The sequence below is a fragment of the Buceros rhinoceros genome, unplaced genomic scaffold (genome assembly GCF_000710305.1).
Source record: "Buceros rhinoceros silvestris isolate BGI_N320 unplaced genomic scaffold, ASM71030v1 scaffold27537, whole genome shotgun sequence".
Lineage (NCBI taxonomy): Eukaryota > Metazoa > Chordata > Aves > Bucerotiformes > Bucerotidae > Buceros > Buceros rhinoceros.
The window spans coordinates 7,591-17,190 of NW_010424360.1; the positions used below are offsets into that span (position 1 = coordinate 7,591).

Below are 9,600 nucleotides of genomic sequence, written 5' to 3' on the forward strand. Positions count from 1 at the left end.
GTTGATATGAGATTGCACTTCCAGGTGGTGTAAGATTGGAGTATCCCCTGCTCACTAACCCTCAGAGACATCAAACCCTCTTAGTGGCAGATCTTCTGCTGAGCTTTGTGGCTCTCTAGTTAGGACTTGCAGTGATTACAAGTTGCAGTATTAAAAAGGGTAGTTAGACATTTCCTCTCAAAATCTCATGATGTCCTGTTGCTCTTGACTAACTCATAGTTAAGCTGAAACAATCTTTATTTTCAGTTGCAGTATCTTTTTTTTGACCTCTTCCTCTAGAAGAGGTCTTCAAGACTATATAAACTGCTATTCACAAATCTCTTATTTTCTCCATTATGTTTCTGTTTCTGGTAATACCAAAGACCCCCGTCAAGGTCTCTTACAGCTATGTGGTACAAACACAAGGCAGTATATGATCTCTGCCCCAGTTTGGAATAAAGAGTCAAAGACTGAAGGTTCCTGCTCACTTCACATACGGTTAAAATACCATCCTCGCCTGTTCACTAGACCTTCCAGAAAATGCAGGAGAAACAAGGCCAGAAATAAACATGAAAAACTAAGTCCAGACAAAGAAAGGTCTGAACTACCAGAAAATGTGAAAATGAAGAGGTTTTCAAAGTGAACGGTGATGCTGTCCCAGCTTTTTCACTTGCAGTTTACCTCTGTTGTGGGTTTTGAGTCACGGGGCTCAGCTGAGCTCTGGCCAGACACGGCAGGAATTTGCAATGAGCCTCTCCAGTGCCCGTGGCATTCCCTGCACTGGTGCAGGGGAAAGGACAAACTTGCAGGAAAGGGCTGCAAGTCTGTGGTGCTGATGGCACAGGCCACTATATGCACAGAGAACCTGGAAGCTCTTAGGACATCAGATAACACAGATTTACCATGATAAAAACATTCCTTTATTCTCTGTGGAAAGTTTGTTCCAAAACATCAAAATGAGTTCGTTTCTCTGGCCAAACATTGTAAATGGTAAAGACAACACAGAGATCTAGGTCTTTAACAGAGAACTGGAACTCAGCTTTGTAGCTTTTATTTCCATTAATACTGGAAGCGTTTTTAAAATGAACAGAACAGAGACTCTTTTATGTGGTAAAGCACCTCCCCCTCTGAGATCTGGGGGGCGTTTACATATTGCGTCTATACAGCAGCAGAAACGTGCAGCTACTGAAACCTAGACCTGTGGGTCTCTGAGTAGGGAGTGTCTGATGGGGACAAACACCTCCCCTTACACAAACATCTCTTGAATTTTAATGACAAGCTCAAAGCTGCTGAAGAACAGGGATTCTCAGCATCTCTTAATATTTTTGTACCAGAAATCAGCAGAGAAAAGTACATTTGAAAAATGTCTGCAAAACTGTCTGCTGCTAGTGGAGGGATTTCAGTTTTTCAAGTCTCAGCCACATACGCATTAAATTGTTTCATGCCTTGGCTCTTTGCCTCTGTGTGAGGTAAATCGTCAGCCTGCTAAATCTGTAGATGGGACCGTCTCTGCTTAAAAGCAATCATGAAGCAAACGCTGATGTGCTCCCTCCTTCTGTGGTTACTGCTGTGCTGAAAACTTCCCACTGCCTGTAACTCTGGTATTGTGGTGGCACTTGGGAGCCTCAGTGGTGGGAAACATCGTAGAGAGGCAGAAGAAACCAGATCCCTGCCCCAAGGATCCTGCGCTGTCCTTTTTTACAATTAATCGTCGTGTTCTTGTTTCCTAAACTGAAGCTGGGCTGAGCAGTTCAGTCACCGGAGTTACTTACTGGAGCCAGATGTGCACAGCACCTTGAGCCCAAGGAGACCTTTCTCTCTCTCCTTGCAGTAATGCTGTCTTTTGGGATAATACCTTTAGGTGGACATTAGAAGACCTTGAAAACCCAGCTTATGAATAAAAACAGAGTCTGTCTTGCTTAGCTAGACGCGTCTTGGATCGTGGCTCGCAGCGGGCTGCATCTGTGAGATACTGGAGGCAGGCAGCTGGCAAGGCAGCCTGTCACAGTGCGAGATGTACGCTAGGGTATTTGTAAGGGATTAGAAAAACAACTTTTCAAGGCTAGGGTCCAGGTTTGCTGCTGATTAGTGCATGAACAAGAGTCCAAAGGCTTTTTTTGGTTTCAATACCTTGGTTATCGTTTTTTCTTTCTTTGTGTTTTTCTCTCCCTTAGAACCATGAGGGCTATGAAGTCTGATGTTTCAGGTTTGCTGAAGGACATTTTGAAAGTCTCACAAAAACCTACCAAGGTATAGAAACAGCGAGCTTTGAATATGTGGGACAATCACCTAGAGCTAATTAGCGGTTTGTAGTTTTAACGGATAATCAAACGCTGGGTTCTTATACGAGACTAAGTGTGTATCATATTGCTCGCTGTGAGGCTTCTTACATGCCTTACACAGACATACAGACAAAATGATTGTGGAAATGAGGAGGAGTCCACTTGCTGCAGACAGAGCAGCAAAGACTGACTTGTAGCTGGGTTTCGTTTTAAATCTGGTGCATGAATTACCTGGAATTTCCTGACTTGCTATGTGGCTTGACCCCATTTTGTTCGAAGCGATCACACAAATGTGGTAAGTGGTGTATGGCAATAGATTATACAGAGTGTGCTGCCTTGCTGTGGAATAAATATTGTCCAGGACAACCTGTCTGTCCTCGCTGCCTTGGGCATGAAGCATCAGCTCATAGGTGTGAACAACGGAATTTGGGGCGCACCAGCGTATCTGCGCAGAGCTGTCTGTGACTTCAGACACCTCTCTGAGTGTCGGCGGATCTGGAATCTCCCATTCTGGTGACAGGCCAGGACATAAACATGAGGATGTCCTCTGAAGTTCACTGCACGGCTTCTGAAGGTGCCTGCAAGGATCATAGTCACAGGAAACGTATGGCAGTTGCCCTGGGGTTTCTGTCGTCTGTTCATTGTAATCGTAGTCATCAACGAGGTGGATCCGCGGGTGGGTGCGGGCGGGCTCTGACCGAACGTTGCTCCTGGTGGAGTTCAGCTGTGGCAGTCTGGTTTGCAGTGTACCTTCCCCAGCCCCGGTGGCCAAGGAGTGAATATAATGGTCAGTGGTGTGAGGGTTTCCTGTGGCTCTAGTAGAATAATCACTAGCGGGCTGATGGAATGGGCCTTCCTGGGGGAATGTCGCATTGGTTGTTCTGAGCTCTCTCTTCAGCTGATCTGTTTCAGTTTGACTCGTGGAGCCGTAATCTGAGGACTGACTGTAGAGCTCTTTGAGAAAAGCCGGGGAGGTGGTTACGGGTGCAAAGGAAGTGGGACTGCTCGTGGATTCGGAAACTGCCTCCACCCCATGGGAGGAACTGTTGACCTTCATGAGCATCAGCTCAGTTGGGTTGGCTGCCATTGTGCTCATTACGTTCCTCTGCATTAGGGAGCTGGTGTAAGCGTCTTTGGTTAGCGGAGCAGAGTCTGTTGTTACTGCAGTAGTGGCATCGTAACTGCTAAGGCTGAAAGCATCATGTTCAGGAGAGGGTGTGCTTGAATCGGGCAGCGTAACGTTTGTCTCCGACTGGCATTTGTTGTAGAGCTCTAGCAGTGAAAAAGATGTTGAAGATCCGTCCCAATCTTCCTGGGATGCGTTGCAAAAAGTCTCAGAAGCCCTGCGGAGGGGACAAGTTAGAATAGGCAAGATCCACAAGAACATTACAGGCTCCTGTAAGGCTGCTGGGATTGGAATTGGCAACCTGCTGTCCAAAAGCAGTCTTTATAGTCAAGAAGACATGAAACCTAGACCAAAGCTAGGTTGTCTTAACAATAGCCCTTGCCTGGCAGACAGCTTTCCACAGCAGACTGGCTTTTTGTTTTCCTAAGGTGCGGGCATTGTCTTTTGCCTGAGAGGAAGCAGGCTTTGGTACAAGGACTGCGAACCTTAGCAAGAGTGTCGGGGTTCAAGGCAACTTGTGTGCCACGCTAAGATGGGTAACACATGCTGAGAGATGTCAGGGGTCTGCCAGATCCTTAAGCCAGCCGGTTTAGGCAGCTGGAGCTGTGCTGACACGGGATGTGCTTTTAAATGACTAAGAGTTCTTTCTTTACTCAGACTTGGTGCGTTTTTGTAAAGAACGCAGCTGCTAAGTCCACCCTGGGGAGAAACAATCTAATTTTAACAATCTACTTCCCTGCTCTCTCCACTATGGGTGACAAATCTTCTTCGTGGCCTTTCAAAAGCAAGAGAGATCATGCACATGCAAAGTGCTTCTTTTAGCTACAGCTTATTGTAATTATCCTGCAAACCTGTAGGAGGACATGAAAACAATAGGTGTCAAATGGGGCTGTTTGCAAGGGGGTTGCTGTCTGCCAGCGCTTTGGGAATGCAAGGGCAAGGAGGAAAGAATTTGCTAAAGGTCTTGCAACGTCTCCCAGTTCCTGGCTAATATACTGACTGAATTGACATACAGAGAAAATAAGGTATTCTCACCTCCGAGCAGAATCCACAGCTAATAACACTTTATACTGTTCTACATGTGCTCATCGCATTTGTCCGCACCCAAGTCTAATTCAGCTATGCTGAATAAGGGGGACTTGTTTTTCATTTCTCCCTCTTGTAGAAGGGAAGATCACACAAGGAATTTGAATAACTTAGGTGGTAGTGAATATTTGGTCCCCAGATGACTTAGGTATTTAAGTCTGAAAAGCGTTACTTTATCTCCTTGAACTCACTTACTTTTGCAGCACAACTTTCTTGGGTTTGGAGAGCAGCCAGGAGAGCTGGCAGTCGCATGACAGGGGATTTCCATACAAGTTGATGATGATGCTCTCCGATGAACTGGTATTCCACAGATTAAAGGAACTCAGGTTACAGCTGCAAGATGACAAATGCAAAAATTAGCAAGCGCTGAGCTATCTCATAAAGCCTGCAGTGTGCTTGCAGCCCAGCGTGTGTAAGACACAAAGCAGTATTCCCAGTTCCCTTGTTAGGAACCAGCATTTGGCAGGGGTCTTCTGTGAAAGATGATCTCCTCTGCCACCAAGCATTCAGCTACAGTTTTATGCAACACCATTTCTCGAGCTTCTTTCTCAGCCTGCTTGTAATGGCTTGACTCTCTCTATGCCAATCATCCTTTTTACGTTAATTGCCTCTTTCATAATAGATTCACACCTACTAAAGTCAAGTGACTGATACAGGAAGACCTTCTCCTTACTGTTAAGCCTTCGAGAGGGTGTGATAATGTGACCTCCCCGCAGTCTGAGCCTCAGAGATGCTTTGTTTTGTCTGACTTTAACTGCTACTCCTTTGGTTTTCGAGTTTGGATCGTGATTTTTAGCACTGAGCACTGGTATTTCTGCAGGTATTGTATGATGCTATGTAAATTTAGTGTGGCAGTCTAGGGAGGGAGGTGGAATCCATTGGGGTTTTTCTCCTTAAGTGAGCTTATTTTCCTGAAACTGGTTCCTAGAGCACAGCCAGTGCTCTAGTGTTTTCCAGTATGCTTATAATCTGGGCCTGTATTCGAGAAATCTTTTACGGTGCTCTCCAGATCCTTCCCTTGCTGCTGACTGTTCTGTGGGCAGATGACCTACTCCTATTTTGATAAATCACCTTCAGACTTTTGTTTCCCTTGGTGTTTCAACTGGAGTGTGACATACCAAGTAACTCACACTGAGGTGTTACCTCTAGAATAAGAACTAAACCATCACTTTCATGAATGTTGAACAATATGAATCCATCCATTGGTCTGGGAGATAAGGCAGAAGAGAGGGAGCACGATGGATGGGATCTCCAGCAACCAGAACCTGTGCTGAGCCTCATGCCACCTCTTTGGGCTGTATCAGCTCTTCTGCAGTATTGGATCTACATCACAGGCTTTTCATGGCATATCTGAGTATGGGGCAGCATGTTTCTCCATGCCATGCAAGCCTAAATATTCCTAAATATTGATAACAAGCAAACTTTGCATAGAAATCAGCTCCCAGGCACCATGGTGCTGGGAGGCAAAGACAGCGTTTTGTGAGGGAGAACAAAAAAGTAAACAACTCACTTCTCAAATGAGAGATGGATCAGATGAGGAGCGCTGTCAAACATCTCCGTCCTCACAAAGCTCAGGGAGTGGGAGTCCTGACAGTTCAGCGCTTGGAGACCAGGCATGGTCTGGAAGAAGTCAGTATCGAGGCTTCTTAATCGTGACATCTTTGTGAGGTGAAGTGATCTGAGGTTGGGCAGGTCTCTGGTCCACTCTGGCTGAACTGAAGCAGAAAAAAGGGTTTATAGCTGTCACCTAAATAGAGGATTCCTGTGGATTTCAGCCCAGAAAAAGGTTTTCAATTCACGGAGACAGAAAATATCTCCATGGTCTTCTGCATTTACTCTGTTTGGGAAAGGACTAGAACAAAAATCACTACAGCAGTGTCTACACCCCAATGCAATCACGCTTTTGTAAGACTACCTGCTGGTAGGTCATGCTGTGGTAGGGCAGGGGAAAAGAAAGGTAGAAGGGCAGTAAAGCTGTTAAGAGATAGGGAATAGCTTTCCTATTAAGCGAGATTAAATGAACAATGGTTCAATGAAGAGGTGACTGGGGGGACATTAGAAAGGTCCTGAGTGGTGTGAGAAAGATAGGTAACTTCTTATTTCTCCTAGCACAGGAAAAAGAGCTGAGAGGCTCGAAACTGAAAGAACAGGACTTACACAAAAGTGCCTTTCCATCCCACAGCTGAATTGGGTGACTCACTGCCACAGGAGGGATGCCACAAATTCGTGGAGGACATTGGGTGGTGCATCTGTTAATTGTGAGTAGGGGTGAAACCTCTAGCTTGAGATGTCCCTAAGGTCCTGGCTCTGCCCCAGCCAGAGAGCAGCTGGGCCAGGCATCTAACATCTCTCCACCTCAGCACCTTGATTATAAACTGAGGCTGGCAGGGGAGGCAGGCAAGAGAAAAAAATCAGGCTGTAAATTGCTGAGGGCAGGGATTGTCTCCTGTGGGAAGTATTTGGCTGGTCGCAGTGGACACAAAACCTTTCTATGTGCTTCCAGCGGTATAAAGCAGAGCGTAACTGTGGTGGTAGACAAAGAAAGATTGCAGCAGTGCGTCTGGAAAGAGAAATTAATTTCCTCCTGCGTGTCCCAAAGCTAATGTCAGAGCTGACAGTGGGATTGGGATAGAGATGGGGGACTGCAGAGGGACAAACAGTGCTGTCTGGTGTCCATTCTCTGCCCTCCTTTGGGAGGCTGGTCTGCCTGAGGGTTTCCCCCAGCAGTTACGTGACCTGCTGGAGAGAGCCTTACACGCTTGGACCGGCTGTTTGCAGCTTTCAGCGTGGGGTGTTTCCCCTCCAGCCCAGGCACAGCCAGGCTGGGAGCCCAGCACCTCCCATTGTCCCAGCAAGGCTTCTGCTCTCCCCAGCCTGACCAAGCCCCGTGTTTACAGTGGGAAATCCAGAAACTTACTTTTCTCAAGAAAGGTCCCGCTCAGATCAAGCACTCTGATGGTGTTTCCAGGCCTGTTCGTGGCCTCACTGCGAGATGTGCTGATGGCAAAAGCAGACTCCCTAATTCCTCTGCTGTCATCCTGCCCGAGCAGCGTTGCAGAGAGGTTCAGGAACTGTAGCTGAGGGTGACAGGAAAAAGCCAGTGGCTGGATTTCGAGCAGTGGATTTCCAGCTAGGGACAACCACCTCAAGTTAGGCAGGGCAGAGCTGTGGCATGATGGCACGGATGACAGCTTATTAAAGCTTAAGTCCAGGGAGAGGAGGCTGCTGAGAGCTTCAGATCCCCATCTAACTGACCGGAGATGGTTCTGCCTCAGCAAGAGGATGCGCAGCCGTGGGAGGTTTGCTATCTCTGTGCCGTTCAACTCTTCTAAGAGGTTGTTGCTGAGATCCAATGTCTCCAGGGTCTCCGGGAGGCAGACGGGGAAAGCTGTCAGGCTGCTGTTGGTCAGCTGCAGGGTGATCCAGGTCCTGTTCTCCCGATCTTCACAGGACATGTTAGTGAGATTAACGTTCTCCCAAGAGCCTTCCTGAGTGAGCTGGAAGAAGGTGGTGATGTCCCTGGGTGCTGCAAGCTGTGCTCTGCTCACGGGGCCCGATGCGGTGTTCCCCACCAGCACAGAGAGGATGAGTAAGGAAAACATCTTCTAAGTGGCTTGCAAATAACTTGCAAGTTCTGTTTGTTTGTTTGTTTCAGGGAAGGGAAAACAAAACATCGGCGTTAAGAGCTAAGTTGAAACCCCTCCTCCGGGCAGCTACAAGCTATTTAAAGGTGAAACTTTTATGAGTCTTTTCCGATTGCATCCAGCTATCAGAAGGAAGTGATAAATTCTCTTCTCTAATGCGCCCTTGGGGACGGAGTGTCCTGCGGTCTCGGTCTAAGCCTACCTACAGCTTTTCGTGCAGAAAGCAACCCAGTTGTATCACGCGTCTGGTTCCCACCTGTACCCTCAGTACAGTCCAGCACCCAGAGCAGCAGCAGCATGGGAGGGGGGCTCCCCAGCAGCACAGGGTTACGAGGGGGTGCCGGTGCCACTCCGGTATAGAATTACCAGTTGGTACTATACTGGACAAGCTGCAGGAGTGCTGCACGTGGAGACTCCTCTGCTCCACTGCTGGCTGGGGCCCTGCTGCAGGTGAGAGCTGCTGACAAGCTACACGCTCCAGCTCTTGGGGAAAAGATGTACTGAAAATGCAGCTCCTGATCCAGGTTTTAGGGAAAGCAGTCAGAAACTAAGAGTTTGCTCCTGGATAAGGGCCCCAGAGGCCTGGGTACCAAGAAGCACGTTATTCATTCCCCTCTGTGATCCCTCCTCGTCCCACCCCAGCTTTGTCTTTGAAATTTTAAAAGAAAAAGAGACAGGAAAAAATGTCCTAAATGACTTGTCCAAGGTACAGGTAATCTGTGCCAGAGGAGGGAATTACCACAGCCCCAGACTAGTGCTTTCTTACTGGGCTGTCTTTTGTGCTGCCAGGCATCACAATGATCACTCTGTATCCAAAAATATATTACAGTGTGTGTGTGGGGTGTGTGTGACTGAAGCCCCATGTAGTATGAAAAATCTCAGATCTATTCCAAACCTTAATAGCTACTTGCTGTTCCCTGAATGGTGCCAGGTCTTGCCCAGACCATCATCTGTTTCTGCCATCCCAAGTTTGAAGTAGCGACCAGCAAAATAGTGTAATGTTGTTGTCTGTGTCCCTTTTGTCACTTGGAACCGGGCTGAGCAGCCCCAGGGCTTCCCAGTCGCTGGAGCTGCTGGATTCCCAGCATATGGCAGGGAGAGGATGGGAGGAATGGGACTGCTGGATGAAATCTTGGATTTAATCTTAGTCCCTGTTTCTAAGCCGCCCCCGCTTGCACCTACCTGTCTCGAAGTCCCGATGCCTCGTGGCTCCGCTCTGTGTGGCTCCGCTCGCCCGGCCTTGGTTTTATACACTTCGGTGTGACTCAGCCGGCAGCGTGAAATGCCTCTGTCTCTTCCCAGCTTTCCCTGCTGCCGGCTCTGCCCACAAGCGCCGGCGAGGTTTGTTCCAGGCTCGCTCCCCCGCATTCAGCTTTCCCCTGCCTGGAGAGGGGGTGGCTCTAGGCAGCTTTCCCGCTCCCTTGGCCCTAGCAGGAGGTGGGTGGGAGGGCTCTGATTTCCCAACACTCAGGCACGGCTGCTC

The 9,600-nt window shown here is 48.0% G+C and overlaps 1 protein-coding gene across 1 annotated transcript; it reads right to left on the reverse strand.

Annotated features, from left to right (window-relative positions):
- Positions 1 to 2,274: 2,274 nt before the first annotated feature.
- LRRN4 (leucine rich repeat neuronal 4) lies at positions 2,275 to 8,075 on the reverse strand. The gene is made up of 4 exons (XM_010140778.1): positions 7,391 to 8,075; positions 5,984 to 6,188; positions 4,669 to 4,806; positions 2,275 to 3,604 (listed from the first exon to the last, which is right to left on the reverse strand). Exons 1-4 carry the CDS (start codon positions 8,073 to 8,075, stop codon positions 2,275 to 2,277), a joined length of 2,358 nt encoding a protein of 785 aa, XP_010139080.1.
- Positions 8,076 to 9,600: the final 1,525 nt, after the last annotated feature.

Coding starts and splice junctions, on each gene's coding strand:
- LRRN4 (XM_010140778.1), bottom strand. CDS start 8,075: ATGTTTTCCTTACTCATCCTCTCTGTGCTGGTGGGGAACACCGCATCG. Junction 4,807..5,983: donor ATCCATCTCTCATTTGAGAA/GTGAGTTGTTTA, acceptor GTCATCTTGCAG/CTGTAACCTGAGTTCCTTTA. Junction 3,605..4,668: donor AAGAAAGTTGTGCTGCAAAA/GTAAGTGAGTTC, acceptor TCCCCTCCGCAG/GGCTTCTGAGACTTTTTGCA.